General features: G+C 47.9%; 1 protein-coding gene across 1 annotated transcript; it reads left to right on the plus strand.

The window, feature by feature from the left end:
• The first annotated feature begins 9,533 nt into the window (after positions 1 to 9,533).
• INHBB (inhibin subunit beta B) lies at positions 9,534 to 14,495 on the plus strand. The gene is made up of 2 exons (XM_057430357.1): positions 9,534 to 10,291; positions 12,951 to 14,495. The coding sequence occupies exons 1-2, from the start codon at positions 9,889 to 9,891 to the stop codon at positions 13,724 to 13,726; spliced, it is 1,179 nt and encodes a 392-aa protein (XP_057286340.1). The 5' UTR covers positions 9,534 to 9,888; the 3' UTR covers positions 13,727 to 14,495.
• Positions 14,496 to 17,182: the final 2,687 nt, after the last annotated feature.

Here is a 17,182-nt window from a genome sequence, read left to right on the forward strand (position 1 = left end):
ATGAGGTCTTCTTGGAGAAGTCCAGCTGTGTGATAGCAGCTGCTGCCTTATGCTCCCCTAAAGGGAAAGTGGGGCCTGTTTTGGGGTATGATGGAACCAACTGGATGCAAGCCCAGCATTTTCTGTCTCTGTGCCCTTCACTGCTCTAGTAGAGGTGGCCCTGCAGATGAGGGTCCCAAAGGATGTGCAGCAGCCAAATACAGCCTCTGCTGAAGGGAAAACTTGTGCACGATTCAGAGCAAGTACCACCTTGCAATAACCTTTAGTAAAGAGGAGCTGAAGAGAATAAAACAACTAATTGGTTCTGCATTGGGATGCTTTAGTACCCACACTGAAATTTGGCCAAGGAAATGAAGCTCACACCTTTCACTGTTGCACACAAATAAACCAATATTTCCAAGGGATCTTTCATAATTAGCATTGGTGAGGATTTATTACGCATAATGTCCAAACCTGAATGCACCTGGCTCTGGTATGGGATCATTGGTGATTGTTTGTTGTCCTTTTTGTTGTTTTTTTTTTAATATTCCATTTTCAGCTGGAAATTACTGATGTGACCAAAGTCCGATTCCCTTCAGCAGTTTCTCCCTTCCTCCCCCCACCTTTTCGCACTCCCTGAGGTCTGACCATCTGGAAATCCTCCTCCACCTCTTCATCATGTGTGAATTTCCACCTAGGGCTGAAAGTGTCACTGTACTAAAGTGTGATGCATTAACACATTGAGGCAGAAAGCAGAGGGGAGTTGGGGATTATAACACTTCATGACCCACTCTGCAGTCGCTCTATGATTTAATCATCTTTATCGGCTTGTATCCTGTTCTTTGTATCCTTTCATTTTCCTGTATCTTTCATTAAAGCGTTCCCATAATTAAAAAACCAACTCTACACAAGTGAAGTGCAGTACCTCGTGTTGAGACTAGGATCAACTGAAAAAGGCAAATGTCTCAATGAGAATATGCCTCACTCAAGCAAGCTGAGAGACCTAGATTGCTCTTTCACAATAAAGATCACTAATTATCCATATCTCCTATTGCATATTGCAAACTTGGGGTTCTTTCCTACCAGCCATCATGCACATGATCTGAGCAATTATAATTTTTATGCATATATGTATATAGTTAAGCAGTAATAATGCTATCTTGTACAGAAATGAAACCCAGCCCTGCAAACTGCATGCTGTGTTTATCCTTTCAGCAGAGCGGAATGGCAAATTCAGTAGTTTGGAAGTCAGTTAGCTGCTTAGCCTCCTTCTGACTAAATAGTGAGGCTTATTATACTTCAAATAAATAAATATATATCTTTCTTTTGTGGCTTAGTTGCTGTAATCATCTTGGATGTAATAATGTTACTAGCCTCAGGGCTATATTTATTAAGATTTTAATTTAAAATCTTTCTGTCCTTCAGCATTTAAACAGAGGAAAACCCCATCTGGAGTAGCCAAAATGAAAAAAAAAGGGTTCATTCTTTTCTTTTTCATGCATTCGCCTCCCCTAGGCCCTCTCTCATCTTGCAAGCCTAGAACAATGCACTTTCCTGTTGTAGCTCGGCACCCTCCTGACACTTCAGTACCTGTGTAGGTTTGGTAGACCCAAAGTCTGCTTAATATGATCTGTGTGCTCTTGCTCTTGCTGTCTCCAGAGCAGTGGTTTGGTATTTTATCCTTGTATTATAATAATGGTGTATTTCACAGTAATATTTCCACATACTATAATTTATTCTTAATAATGCTTTTGGTAAGGATCTAAACCACAGCAATAAATGTCAGGGGCCAATGCTATTACTCAGAAATGGCAAAAGGCTGCGGAAAAGCTTTAGAGTTATTTTTTGTTAATAAGCTGCCCCACTTCTGTGGAGATCATGGCAGCAAAATAGCAGAACAAGAAGACCTGCTTGAACCTGTGGAGTGAAAAGCTCCCACGATATTAAAACCTCCTTGAGGGAACATCTCAGTCATGGGGACAGCCTGGGCTGTCACAGTATACATGTCTTTTCAGGTGTTTTAGAAGAAATGGCAGATGTTTGCACTCAAGTCTAACCAAGCACCAAGTATAGCATTTGCAATCTGTTGTGTTTTAATCCTACAGCACACTTAAGAAACTCCTTTGCAACGCAACAGGCAGTGCTGACTTACTGATGATAAATACTGAGCAGGGCAGAAGGTGATTTGGAAATTTTTGTTAACCTTCTCGTGTGATATAGGAGTGATGGAACATCACTGACAGGTGGTAGCAAAGGATCTTGCTTGCAGCTAATGGTGAATATAGCAAACGTGGAGGGTCAGACAGCCTGAATGTACTTGCTAGAGGCCTGGAATGGCTAAATAGCACTGAACAAATGACTGTAAGTCATGTGGGCCAGCTCTCAGCTGTGGTGAATTGGTAGAGCTCCACTAACTGTGACAATGCTACTGCTCTGCCACACTGGAAGATCCTCCTTGCTTAAACTGGGGGACTTTGGTGCTGTTACAGGAGTCGCTTCCACCTGGCCGTAGCAGTGAGTGCATCAGTCAACCACATCACAACCATCTCTAAAAGCCCGCACTGATGTTCTTGTGCAAACAGCACCACAGTTTTGGTTTGATGTAACAAAAGACTTTTGGAAAAAAAAACAAAAACCAGAACCCTGAAAAATTTAAGTATGAATAGATTGAAAATTACTTTTGTCATACAGCACCAAGACCATGCTGTTAGTGTCAAGCTCCGTGAAAAGGATGAATTCCTGTATGCTGCTTTTTTTCATTTCAAAGCAACTCACAGAGGGTTGAACAGTGTCATCCTCAACTTACAGCTAGTGAAAATAGAGTAAAGAAGGAGAAATTCAGGCCTAAGCACAGGTCTAACCACAGCCTGTCCTACAGGCAGTAGGTGTAGACACTTCCAAAAGAGAAGGTAGTTTATGTTCATGTAGCTGTCAAGTGCTACTGATTGTCCATCATGAGATGATTTGAACTCCATTTCTTCTGTGACACTGCAAAGATACCAGCCATTTTTTGCTTCTAAGCTCCATTTACAATTGAAGGGAAACCTCTTCATCTTGCCATCACTCCCCGATAATCATTGATTTTTCTCAGGACAGCTGGCTTTGATGTTGTGACATCCTGTTGTTCATTTTCCTGATCTATTAGATGTGTCAGTCACAGCTGGATGTGTAGAAGAAATGCATCAGCTGACTTCTAAACACATTGACTCAGTAAGCAGCATCCAAATTACAAGAAGTCAAGTTTTAACTATTTTGTTTACCACTTAAATGCAGATTTTATTTCTACTCACTTTGCTACTTTGCAAGACTTTTGGTGTGAACTTAAACAAACATGAAAATCATGTTCTTTAACAGTATGTTAAAAGTGCTTATATGTTAAAAGTGCTCACCACAAAGCAGACACTTCTTTGTTGGGCAACCAGCACACCTTTTTCATGTTGTCTGTGTGTCCTCACCCGCCCCAACCTATTTAGGTCAATACAAGCAACTTCAGAGGAAGTCACTGCCTGGTTATAAGGCTACAGCTTTGGAGTGCAGAGGACAGACTATACAAGGAAAACAAAAGCACTTCTGAGCCGTCAACAAGCAGCGTATACCTTTTGACTATCACGCCAGGTATCTTCCAATATCAGTGGTGTTCAATCCCTCTACTTTGGAAACCAAAGCAGATTACTGAACTCTGTCCCTTTGCCAAAGGATATACTGCTTTGTGTGGAGACCTGCCTGAGGCGAGGTACCTGACTGCATCCTTCACGGCACACAGATCCATCTGCACTTCATTTTCCACAGTGAACCTGGGAGCTTGGATGCAAACCTTTTTAGAGTGTGAAGGTGTCGTTGAAGAGGACTGATCCGCCAACATGGTGCCCATGAGGCACCACAAGGTAGCTGAGCTGGTGGGAGCAGGACTACAGTCACATTAAAGCAGGTGCAGTGGGAGTGGGGGGCTGAGGCTCTGGGTACACCCTGTAACCTTCTACTGCTGCCTCCCCATGTTTCCATCCTGCCTGACACTTGTGCCAGGAGCTGGCATTCAGTAGGTATTCTCCAAAACCTGTTGAGGGCTCTGATTTATTTCTCTGTGACCCATCTTCCAGATTCTTCTTGTACCTGCTTTAGATGAGGAGTTCCCAGTTTGGTCAGGTCCTTTGTTTCTGCCTGCTATACCTCCTTCTTCCAAGTGGTCTTCAGTGTAGGACTCCTTTTCTTAGGGAGAATCAATCTTCATTAGGGGGTGGTTTTCAGTTAAAGAAGCACAGACAGGAGCAAAGAAGCAAGATTAAACTTTTAAGTGCTTTTTTGGTTTTTTGTTGTTTTGTTTTTTTTTTTTTTCCATGAGTTAGGTCTACCTATGCCAGTTCAGAAAATGTCCAGGTCATTCAGAATGGCATTTACCTATGTGCTTTTCAACAGGACTTTGCTTTCTACAGAATTACAGTGCTTTTGAAATATTCACTGGTTTTGTTGCAGTTTAGAAAGTCATTGTGCTTAGTGAGGAATCAGCCTGATTATGGATACATAATTTCATCTGAAGCAAAAGAATGGCATGAATACAAATTCCAGATAGAGCACATTGCTCCCAGCCTGCCTCTGTAACCATGCGTCTCAGTTTCTCTATTTCCAGCAAGATGACAATGGCCACCTTGTAAAAGCTCTTTCAGACACAAGGCAGGAGTATATCCTTCAAGGTCTAGCCTTGAAACTTCTGTGGGATAGCAATGCTCTTCTGAAGTGCCATTTAAAACAGATTGCATTTCACTACGTGCAAAAATCCCCCTTGTATATGCAGTTCTATGAGCAAAAAAAAAAGTGCTTTTGCCAGTACAGCCTATTTTATTTGGAAATGCTTGCAGAAAAAAAGATGCTTGTGCTAGTGAAACTTGTATTTGCTGGTTATCAAAGGAGAAGCATTTCTAGTGCAAACCAGGCCTCTTATATATGAAGCTTTATTGAGTTCAGCCATCAGTACAGTAAAGAAAATCCTTCCTCAGAGGGATTAGTAAGATTACCTAATGGATATTATTAATGGTTTAAGAACATAAAAGGTGCTTTAGCAATACGTGAGGGGGCTAGATCCTTTGCTAGTGTAAATTGTTTATGTTCCTCTGGAAGGCATCATAGAAATACAGGGCAGTGAGGGAGCTGCCTTGTGCGGTGGCTGTGCTTGGTTTCTGGATCTTCCCACCAGCACAGGAAGGTGCAGAGCTGCACTGGCTGGCCTCTCCAAGCGTGTGACTTCTGCATCTGCCGCCCCCTGACAAAAACGTGCATAAGCAAATATCTGGGTTATAGAGGAAGAGTTGTAGCGGTGCGGTGCCTTGGAAACATGCTGATTTACATAGGCTAGGGGCATCAGTTTATACTGATTTCATTATACTAGTAGCTTTAATAAGCATCAGATCCCAGTTATGAGACTTGGTATGTCTACTAAAAATACTCTCCTACATCTTACCTTCTCACAGCAGGGCTCCCTGGCTAACCCTGTGCTTGCCCATTAAGCACAAATCCCAGCCATTTCCTTTCCCCATTTCCCCCTGCATTTAATGTATCGAAAAGCATGACCCTGAATCAGATGAGTAGCAGCCGGTTTGAGAAGGTGTGTGTGAAAATGTATCCTCACACAGATGAGCTCAGAACAAATAGAATAGAGAGGAGGAGGGGAGGAGAGCGGCATGGGGGGAGCATGAAGCTACCCTTTCCCTTGGAGTTCAGCCACTATGTGTAAGCAACAAGTCTATGCCCAAGGGAAAGAACTGAGAGCTAAGGCAATCTTAAAATTAACAGAGCTTTATGGCTCAATCAATAGGCCGTGCTCCCTGAGCAAGATTAGAAATCAAATGGAACATTTCTTCCTGTTAACCCTCCTCGCTCTCCCTGTAGGCTCTTCTGCCTGAAAACGTGTAAGATTTGATAAAGTTCTTCTCTAGGAGGAAGCCAGAGAAAGTCCATTGTATGAGAGCTGCCTCCAGAATGTTGTGTTGGACACACTTTAACTAACAATAGAGGTTATTAGTATATTAGTTTCTTAGTAATTGCTACAGAATATAAGTCTTCCCAATATTTGAATATGCAAAATGGCTTTGGCTAACCAAAAAAATAGGGGGGGGGGGAATCCAAAACATGTCACTGCAGTGAGTAAGAGAGATTAGAAATCACTGTATGCAAGAAAGAGAACCTCCACCTTGTTTTATAGTACCTTCCCAGATTTGTTATCCCCACTGAAGCCGTGATATTTTCCCTCTTTGGCATTTTATTCTCACTGGGGCAGTGAAATAGTTGTTTTCAAAGGGAGAGGGACTGTTTGCACCTAGTTCTTGTTTGACAGTGACCTCTATGAACTAGTCATCACTGCTCTGCCTGTTGTTTTCTTATTAGCTCTTTGCTGTCAAATTAATTACTGTGAAGTACTAAGCTCGTTTCATTCACGTGCTCTTATTAGCTCACAGGATGTCAGAGTGATTGGATTTTTAGCATTATTTCTTTTTTTACATTCCAGGATTTCCATTCAAAACCTGTTACTGGCAGGGAGGAAATAATGTATCTAATTTGGATCTCCCATCAGGGTGGCTCCAGTGGTACTGCGGATTTGCTTTACAATGCCGTATATGCAATTAGACTGTTTATATTAAACCCCACGTGAACAGTCAGATTGGGATTGCAGTGCGATTTCGAAGCACAGTACTGTCTTTCCTTTTGCAGCACAGAACAGGAAAGGAAATATTTGAGAATAGCATTTGTCCCTTCCATTCTTAAACCACAGTAACAAGCTAATCCTCCAGCTGACGCTCTTAGGCTCCCTCATTGCTTGTATTAGTGACAACTAACAGAACTCATGTGTGAGCCGTCCAGGGATACAGGAGAAGTTTTATTCTAAAAACTGAAATGAGCAGAAGGGGCTTCTTTGCTGTTACGCTTGGAATTTGTGTGCCCTGCATCCGCCCCTGGAAAACCAGCGTTTAGCGCAATGAAAAAGGTGCAGGTCTGGAGGTTTGCTTTCATTATTTAAGTTATATTTTTGTTAAAAAAAAAAAAAAGAAAAAAAAGAAAGAAAGAAAAAAAAAACGAAAACAGAAGAGTCGGTCAGAGCAGCCGGCGGCCCCGTGGCCCGGGCCCGCTCCTGGCCGGAGGAAGCTCAGCGCAAGGTGCTCCTTTACCCAGGTCCGAGCTGCAGTGTGCAGACCAGACTCTCCGACCCTGCCGGCAGCAACCTCCGGCTTCTCCGTGAGCCCGAGCTCGGCCCCCTCCCGTTAATCAGCTCGGGGTTCCAGCACCTCCCGCCCTGCCCCGCTTCCCCGGTGACCCCGCCCGGCCCAGCCGCCGCTTCCCGGCGCGGCCCAGAGGGGGCGCCCTCTGCCCAGGCTTTCCCGCGGCGGCGGCGCTCAGGGTCGCGGGGCAGCGCGTAGCGGCCGCTGAGCACGGCGTGTGCTCGGGGCTGCCCTAGGGCTGGGGCAGCGCTCAGTGGAGGCGGGACGCTGCCGCTGCTCACAGAGGGTGCCTGGCCGGCGGGGTGGCTGCGCGGTGATGTGTGCCTGAGCGGCTTGCCGCGCAGCAGCGCGGAGCTGGGGACTCAGCTCCGGTGGCGGGTTTTAACGCCCCGGTGCCGCGGCCAAGGAGGCGCGGCGGGGACCCCCCAGCTCCATCCTCCCCCGGTAACTCGCCCCAGAGCTTGCCTGGGGCAGGCAGGGCGGGAACTTCTGACCCCTGCGAGGGAATTGGGGGCGGAGGGAAATCGCCGTGTCCTGTGCCATCCTCTCACCTTGGTGACCCACGCAAACGCCGGGGCTGCACCGCGGAGAAGCGCAGTAAAAAAGAACGTTCCCAGGGCAAGGGCAGGGCCGGCACTCCCGCCGGCTCCCAGCCACGGCGGCGGGAGAGCGGCGTTCCCGTTATCTCCCCTCCCGGCCCCTCCGGCCGCCGCCCCGTGCCCCCCCTCCCTCACTGCCTCCGCGCCCGCGTCCCTCCTGCCTCGCGGAGAACACACACAATCCCCGGCACCCGCCCCGATTACCCGGCCCATTCAAACAAACAAACAAAACCCCTCCCCGTCGCAAAGCTAACCCGACGGTAAACTTTCTAATGACTTCTTCTTTCAAGTGTTTAAAAGGCTAGGAACCCCGGGGGGAGGGGGAATGGGGGGCATACATCCCCAGGCGGGGGCGGGGGTCCCGGGCTGCTGGCCCTCGGGGTCCGTCCGTCAGTCCGTCCGTCCCTCCTGCCGTGGGCCGGGACACGGACGCGGGTCGGTGTGCGGTGGGTGTGTTTGCAGGAACCGTGAGGGAGGGGAGGGGATGGGGGGAGTTAAAGAAACAGCATAGTTAATATTTCCACATCAGGAAGTTACTGTAATAGCCCAGGGGGCAAAAGACTTAACTTAATCTCCTAAATAGTGAGGAACCCATGGCGTCTCTGTTATAGGTTGGAGTTCCCACGTGGTTTTAACTCCTGTATAAAAGTTTCAGTAGAAAGTGCCACAATGTCGTGATTTTGCAGGGGGGGAAAATTAGCAGGAGGAGATCAGAGGAAGATAAGCGAGGAGCGAGTCGCTTCCCCGAGACCTTCCACTGCGGATCCGAGAGAGAACATCAGACGCGTTAAAAAAAAGCCAAACAAACCAAAACAAAAAAAGCCAAACAAACAAAACAAAACACAGCGTTCAAGCCAGCACAAGGCGAGCGAAAGATCAAAAAGACGCGGAGAGAGAGAGAGGGAGACAGATTAACTGGAGCAGCAGCAGCAGCAGTAACAACAACAAAAATCACACTTAAAATAATAATAACAATAATAATAATAAAACCCAAACCACCAACAAGGAGATATTGTTTAAAAAGAGCGAGCGAGGGAGCGAGCTGAAGAGCTGGTCTGACCGAGTGGATCCGTGCAGCTTCTCCTTCTGGGATCGCCGGGATCGAGCCGATTACGCGCTCCGCGGCAGCGCAGTGTGCGCCGTGCCCTGCACGCGCCGGGAGCCGCGCAGCATCCTCGCCGGACTCCGGACCCTCCGCGCTGCCTTGAAAATAAAAGCATCTCGCTGATAATAAGCGGAGTGTTGGGGGGAGAAGACTCGTAACCGAGGAGCTGCCGGCCGCGTCCCTCCTCCCCGCAGCCCCGGCTCCCTCCCCAGCCATGCTCCGGGTCAGCTTCGATGGCACGCTGAAACGCCGAGGGCTCTGAACGGGGATAGCCGAGCGGCGGAGAGCCGACCTGCCTAGAGACCGGCACCCACGGCCTGTGGATTGTTGTCTTGCGGGGGCGGAGTGGGCGGGGGGGTACAAGTGGCATTTCTCTCTCCCCCCCCCCCCCCCCCCCCCTTCCAGGCTATAAATTGGATTGTATATAAATCTGCTTCGTTTATCTCCCTGACCCCCCTCAATGACGCTGGACTAAAGAGCTCCTCTCCGCGGCCCGCCAGGACCTGCCGAAGCGAGCGATGGACCAGGAGCGGCTGCTCCCGGGGATGCCCCTCTGAAGCGGCGCGGGGCACCGGGGCAGCGCGGCGCCGCCTCCCCAGCCCTGCTCCCTAGCTACCCTCGCACCTCCGGCTCGCTGCCCGCTCCCCCTCCCTCCTCCCCGGGCTCCGCAGCCACCCCCTCACCTGCTGCCGTCCCCCACCCCCGTGGAGCCGGGCTCTCCGTGCACGCCGAGCCCGCTGCACACCCCCCCTCCCCTCAACTTCTCCCTCGGTTCCTGCTGGTGCAGCCTCCCCCTCCGCCTCCCCGGCGGCACACGCCGCTTCCCCGGGCGCCCCCTCCCTCCGCCGCGACTCCCCCTCTGCGCGGAGCGGTTGCGGCCCCCCAGCTTGGCTGCCACCGCCCCCTCCGCGCCGCGGAGCGCACGGAGCGGCGCTGCCTGCAGACGGGCTCCCTGCGGCGCTTCGGGGCGGCCCCCAGCTCGGCCCCCCGCTCCTCCGCCATGGACGGGGCGGCTCGCCGGGGGGTGCTGGCCGCGCTGCTGGCCTGCGGGCTGCTCCTGCTGGGCGCCGTGGCCACCCCGACCCCGCCGGCCCCCGCCGGCAGCTCCCCGCAGGACACATGCACCTCCTGCGGCTTCCGGCGGCCCGAGGAGCCGGGCAAGGTGGACGGGGATTTCCTGGAGGCGGTGAAGAGGCACATCCTGAGCCGGCTGCAGATGCGGGACCGGCCCAACATCACGCACGCCGTGCCCAAGGCGGCCATGGTCACGGCACTGCGCAAGCTGCACGCCGGCAAGGTGCGGGAGGACGGCCGCGTGGAGATCCCCAGCCTGGACGGGCAGGCGAGCGCCGGACCCCCGGCCCACGACCCCGTCTCCGAGATCATCAGCTTCGCCGAGACAGGTGGGCGCCGCCCGGCCCCGCGACCCTGCCGCCCACCCTGCCGTGCCCTGTCCTGCCCGGACGGCCTCGGCCCCCAGCCCCGCCTGCCTCACCCCTGTGGGTCCCCCGCTCGACCCCTATCAGTTCCTATCAGATCTCCCGCTCGCCTTGCCTGGCCTCATACACGCTTTCCCTGTTCCCCCGCCTGACCCCTGGCAGTGCCCCTGACCGCTCTTGCCTGGACCCGCTGCCTGTCCACCTCGCGCCCTGCCTGCCCTCCTGCCTGCTGCAGGCACCTGGCTGCCGGGCTCTCCTGCATGTCCTTCGCCTCATCCGCTCTCCCCTCTGCCCCGCACATCTCGCCCCGGCCCTGCCCGCACTTTCCTGCCCTCCCTGCCTGTGCCCCGGTGCCCCGGATTCTCCCCGGGTTGTGCCTTGAAACTCCCCTCACTGCATCCCTCCATCCCTTCGCAACTCGCTGCAATCTCTCTGTGCCCCCGGCTTCCCTCCAGTCCTTCCAGCTGCACCGTGGCTTGCCACCATCCCTGTGCATCCCCCGTCCCTCCCCTGCCTGTCCCACTCCATCTCTTGCATCCCTTGCCTCATCTGTCTGCCATACACATTCGTCTGGTTGACAGCATGCATCTCTCTGTCTGTTGAGGCTTGTATTTGCCCGTTCTGCCTTTCCATTTGTTTTCCATATATTTAGCTTTCATCTGTAGTGTTGGCCTTGTCTGTTCATTGCCTGCAACCTCCTACCAAGTGTGTCTGTCCCCTCTCTGTCCGTCAGTCTGTTTACTAACTGTGCCATCCATCTCCACAGTACCAGCCATCTCAGTCCTGTCCAGCCATTGCAGTTATGTGTTACTGAATCCCTCCAGCACAGCTTTCCAGCAGTTTATTCAGGCAACCACTGTGCCTGTGAACTTTGCACATCTGGCTCTAACAACATTGCTCGGCAAATTAGTTCTCTCCTTGTCTATCTGCCCATCTCTTCTCCTTCATCGCTCTATTGCTCAGTTCATTTTTTTCTCTATCTTCCTTTGGCATCTCTGTATCATTTGTCCACAAAATAAATCTCTTTCTATCCTGTATACTGCCCACTCATCTTCTTTATCTACCCTCCCACTTACCAAAGGCATATACATTTACAGTATCTATGGGATCTGTTGCATTATACATGTGCTTGTTATATTCACATACAAAATTTATGGGTACACATAATCTCACACAACACAAATGATGTGGATCAGTGCAGCAATGCTGTACTGTTCTTTTTTCTGTTGCTGTCACCACAGTTTATAAAGAAGTTGTGTATTTACTAACATGTGGAAGGCTTTCTCAGCATACATTTTGGGGTTTATTATTTTTTAATAGGTTGTTGTTGCGAGATCTGGGGTGGGCTTGTACTTCCATTTGGTATTCAATCAATCGCTGACTTCTGTAACACTTCCAAAATTGACTTTGTAAAATGTAGACAAACACAGTGAAATTTTTTTGTCACTGAAATATTACAAGGTAGTATGAATGGGCCCTGGAGGCACATTTGAAAGGCGTCTAGGATAACAAATGAAGACACCGACTCCGCAAAAAATCCCATTCAGAGATTGACATAGTAATAAAGATTCTTAGGAAAAGAAAGGGAAGAAAAATCCACATTTGTCTCCGTAGAGAAAAAAGCGAACCAGATACAGGCAGATGAGAAAATGCCTTTCCAGCAATAATTTTAAATAATGATTGGGAGGCTTTGATTCAAGGACCAGAATTACAGTCTCCGCCATAAAGGCCAGCTTACACATTTATCACCTACGCCAAATTTAGTTAGGACTTACAGTACAAAAATGCAGGAGGGCCACTGGTATTTCTGAAACGTTTCAGGCAGCAGGCTCTTCTGTTTACAAATAAGGGGTTATGTTAGACATTTGGTGACATTTGGTTTTCCGTGACAATTTCGCTTCTTTAATTCTGGCGTTACTGAAAAGCGTATTGAGAACAGGCAGTGACGGCGTTACAGTGAGAAGCAGCCGCTTCGTTGCCTTGCCTTGTATGGAAGTTTATCATTTCAGGGGGGAAAGGCAGAGATGAAAATGATCAATAATAGAAGATATTCTACCAGGCTGAGTGGGGATTAGCTTGATCTGTTGAACAAGCAGGCACGTTACTGAAATATTTTCCCTCTGTCTCCTGAATCCTCACTGTTAAACCTCCATGAGAATATGTGAAAATTGAAACAAAATCCACAGTTTGGCATTGGCGTGTCAGTGGTTATTGAAAGGGCTCTCCCCGGGAGAATTGGCAGGTAGCTGAAAGTCAAAACTGTTCTTAAACCGATGAGATAGCAGAGTCCTAGTGTCCGCCTATTCAAGGTGCCGCTGTGGTGTCTTTAAAGCTGGCTGGCTGGAACAAAACCCATATTCTGGAGAGCTCTCACTGCTGTCTGTGGATCTAACACATCCAACTAAATCCCGATTCTGAGCGTTGCTGTGGGAAGTCCCCTTTTTAATTCATTTTGATTGCAAATTGGGAATATCTGATTCAGTGCATGCCTTCTGGCCGGCACAGCCCCGTTGTGACGCTCCCTCGATCTGCTGTGCTCTAGTGTTGTTCCCAAATCCAGAATGGCACACAAGCTAATGTTTCCTTTTTGACTTAATCTTGTTGATCTCTCCTTATCTTGCAGACGATCTGGCTTCATCTAGAGTCCGCCTCTATTTCTTCATCTCGAATGAAGGGAACCAGAACTTGTTTGTCGTTCAAGCCAGCCTGTGGCTTTACTTGAAGCTGCTTCCATATGTCTTAGAGAAAGGCAGCAGGCGAAAAGTAAGAGTCAAAGTCTATTTCCAAGACCCGGACACTAGCAACAAGTGGAATGTGGTTGAAAAGAAAGTTGATCTCAAAAGAAGTGGTTGGCACACTTTTCCCATGACAGAGGCGATCCAGGCTCTGTTTGAGAGAGGAGAAAGGAGACTGAACTTGGATGTTCAATGCGAGGGCTGTGAAGAGTATTCAGTGCTGCCAATTTATGTGGACCCTGGGGAGGAATCCCACCGGCCTTTTTTAGTGGTGCAAGCCCGCCTCGCTGATAACAAACACAGGATCCGGAAAAGAGGCCTGGAGTGCGATGGCAGGACCAATCTATGTTGCAGGCAACAGTTTTACATTGACTTTAGACTCATTGGGTGGAATGACTGGATCATAGCACCATCAGGTTACTATGGGAATTACTGTGAAGGGAGCTGCCCGGCCTACTTGGCTGGCGTCCCGGGGTCGGCTTCCTCCTTTCACACTGCCGTCGTGAATCAGTACCGAATGCGGGGGCTGAACCCGGGCACCGTGAACTCCTGTTGCATTCCAACCAAACTTAGCACAATGTCAATGCTGTACTTTGATGATGAATACAACATTGTGAAAAGGGACGTTCCCAATATGATTGTGGAAGAATGTGGTTGTGCTTGATTTAAGGTGTGTTTTTTGGGGGGGGAGAGAAAGAGAGAGGACAAGAGAGAGAAAGAAACATTCCCCTACAAGATGGTGTTGGAGGAAGTTTCACTGTGTATCCAGGCATCAGTGTTGGAAAGTCACTGTGGAAAAGTTTGACAAAAAAAAGAAAAAAAAAAAAGAAAAAAAATCATTTCACTTTGGTGTCAGGACAGTGGCAGTTTGTGGATCTTGGACACATATATTCTACCACTTATAAGTTAATGCTATGAAATATCTTAAAGACACACACACAGGAAACGTGGGCACGCACACAAACACGCGCTCATACACACATACACAAACACATACACAGACACACACACACACAGACACACACACACGCACACACAAGGCAGCTCGGAAAAGGGACATGAGCACAGAAAGTCAGTGACCAGTGACGACGGACCTAAATGCCTGCCAGTACGAGTGAACGGTTGAGCAGCTGTTTCCCCGCCTGCCGGTGAAGCCAGATCGAAATGAGCTCCCTTTGCTCAGGCAAAAGCACAGACTGCGAGAACATGATGTATTCTTGCAGGTGTCGAAATGACCAAACTTAGAAAATTGAGAAAAAGAAAAAAAGTTGACCGTCACCTCTGAGGTCTAATGAGAAGCTGCAGGACATTGCATTGGGAGGTGATCACTTCCTCTTAATTTAAATATACCTAAATGTAAGCATCACAGATACCCGCATCTTCCTACAGCACTTCCAGTGAGGAATCACATGGTACCATCAGAGAGAGAGAGAGAGAGAGAGAGAGAGAAAAGGGGACAGATGCATAAGCAACTGCTGTATTACTAACATTTGACCCTTGCACAGTCACAAGCTGGGCTGGCATGATCTGATGCTTTAACTGCCCACCAGCAACCTGTGGATGGCTACACCCGTCATGTCTTGGAAAAGGGTATTGGGTACTGTATCTGGACTGTATTGACCATTGGCATCTCTCGCTGTTCAAAGAATGAAATGTCAGAGTTGCAATCTGTGTTCTTCAATGAGGGACTCAGAAAGGACATGTGATGTGGGGGGGGAGCAAACAAGCAATCGCCGCTGCGGCTAAATCAATGAACCCTGAAGAGGAATGAACCCTAAAGAGGAGTGACAGTAACAGAGTAGAGACGTTCTGAAAAATGCAGTGCATATAGTAACAGGCAAGGAACATTTTAACGAGCCTTGGAAAGGAGTAGAGAGGAGAGTGCTTTCGATTTCCTTACCAGGAGGTGTCGAGGATGGCCACAAAGATCAGAAAATAATGATACAGCATAGCACTTGCAAACTGCTTGAATGCACGTATAATAGCACTTGCAAATTTCAATGCCTTGAAAAGTGGTACTTGATAGTGCACTTATCTTTGCTCACTATCTAGGTAAACAGGTGCCGCATGAGCTATGCAATTTAAAGTGTTGACCCATACTAGACAAAACTGGACTTATGATATGACTTTTTTATATTTTTTTATACTTGAAATTAAATCTTTTGCTTCTTTTTTAAAGCGAATGATTGCTTTTAATGTTTGCACTGATTTAGTTGCATGATTAGTCAAAAAACTGCCATTTGAAAAAAATGTTATTTTTATAGCAGCAAAAAATGAATACAGTTAAATGTATTATACATAAATTTTGGAACCAAAGAGGCCAACATATTAGTTATAATTTTTATGAGATGGCAAAGCCATCATATCATGTAGTCATACTGAGCAATCCCTCACGAGGCCTACCAATTGTTTCAGGGTACAAAATGGATTCTGTTTGTTCTATTCAGCGTCTTTTCTATACCATACGCACATGGAATGTAGAGTGAAAAATAAAAAGACTATTGTAGAATACATTACAATATGTGCATCCTTTAAATCCAATTTTTATGTTTATTTAATAAAGTTCCTTTTAGGTTCTGTTCCGTAATAATTTAAACCAAACAATTTTCACTTAGATTTGCTGTTGAAGTATTTTACATTTGTGTACAGTTTAAATAAATAAAAAAGATTGAAAACTGAATGTGCTTTTCGTTTTTCTTTTTTTCTTCCCCCCCCCCCCCCCCCCTTTTCAGTGTGTAACATCTGGAGAAACTTGCTTACTTTCAGGACTGCATGCGGCTGCAGACACTGAACTGTCGCATTAGACTGTAGTTGTATTAGTCACTGCAGAAAGCCTTGTCTGAGAGCTCAGCTGTGCTCCTAAAAATGTTACACTCCACTTTTATTGCTGTCTATACATGTAAGCATCTGCTTCTTTCTATCTGCATCAGTGCAGTGTCTTTGGGCAAAGGAACGGCGCTGTTCCGCATACCTGCAGGTCATTTACAGCAAGTTCCTGGTTCACCTGCTGTGTAAGAATGTAACTTCTTGTCTAGGTCACTCCCTCGGTGGTTACAAGAGGTAAAAATATAACGTGGAAAGCACTTCCAGGAAAAAGAGGTCAATACTGTTTGATGAACTTTTTGCTTTTTAATTAGCTGGCACCAAAGAGAGGTTTTCTTTGAGTAAAACGCATCCCCTTTACTAACAAGGGATTACTAACAAACCCCAAAATACTCACAGAAATTCTCAGCAGCTGTGCATATATCTAGGTATTGATTTCATTGATCTTCACAGATAAATTCTTCCTCCTGGAGACCTGAGCAAATGCCAGCTGAAGCTGACAGAAGGACCTCTGTTGACTTAGCAAATGTTAGGTCTGACCCTGAGACCTGGAAAGTGTTGAAGAAGCAAGTTCATGCAGCTAATGATGGGTTCTAGTTACAATTCACATTCAAGCACAGCCCACCCCTCCCCAAAGCCAGACTGCAGTGAAATTACTTTGTTTCAGGAGACCTGTAGGAGCGATTTGCTGTGGCTGTGTCAACAACCTGCTGTGCAGAACTTTGTCCCCACACCAAATTTTTTGAATATTTCATAGTTTTCTCACCACCTTGAACTGCACATTTATTGTCAAAGCTCTCTGCTCCATCTCTTAGCAGCCTTCTCCCTTTGTTCAACTGTGCTACTGATAAGTTCAACAAATTCCCCTCGAAATCAGTGGCAAATAGATGTCCCTTCAGTCTGAAGGCACATTTGACCTAATACGACACTGTCGTTATGAACAAGACTGGGCTGCACTTTTAAAAATGGGATATATTGAGAAATCTTTCCCATTGAAATGCAAGGCCCTGGAGGCTGGGTCCGGTTAGGTTTCATTCTTAATTGAAAGTGTTTGGTTTCTGGGGTTGAAGCCAAGCCCTGCATTGGACACTGGGACTCCTGTGCTCTCCCAGGAGGAGAGAAGGGTGTCTCGGCATGGGATTTGGACCTGCAGTCCTGGGGAGCAGGGAGCTGCTGACAGCCGGGATAGTATGAGCTTGGGTTGGTCAGAAACAAGGGGCAGGAATGGGCTGTGTTCTCCATCCCACTACAAACTCACAAGCAAGAATAGGAGCCTGAACTCTTTCAGGAAGAGAAC

Source organism: Pezoporus wallicus, unplaced genomic scaffold, assembly GCF_028554395.1.
Source record: "Pezoporus wallicus isolate ANWC-B61680 ecotype Strahan unplaced genomic scaffold, APGP_CSIRO_Pwel_v1 contig_5261, whole genome shotgun sequence".
NCBI lineage: Eukaryota > Metazoa > Chordata > Aves > Psittaciformes > Psittacidae > Pezoporus > Pezoporus wallicus.

What these genes read in the sequence shown, in the direction of transcription:
- INHBB (XM_057430357.1), top strand. Translation starts at nt 9,889, where the DNA reads ATGGACGGGGCGGCTCGCCGGGGGGTGCTGGCCGCGCTGCTGGCCTGC. An exon ending in CATCAGCTTCGCCGAGACAG is followed by an intron (nt 10,292 to 12,950) that starts GTGGGCGCCGCC and finishes CTTATCTTGCAG; the next exon opens with ACGATCTGGCTTCATCTAGA.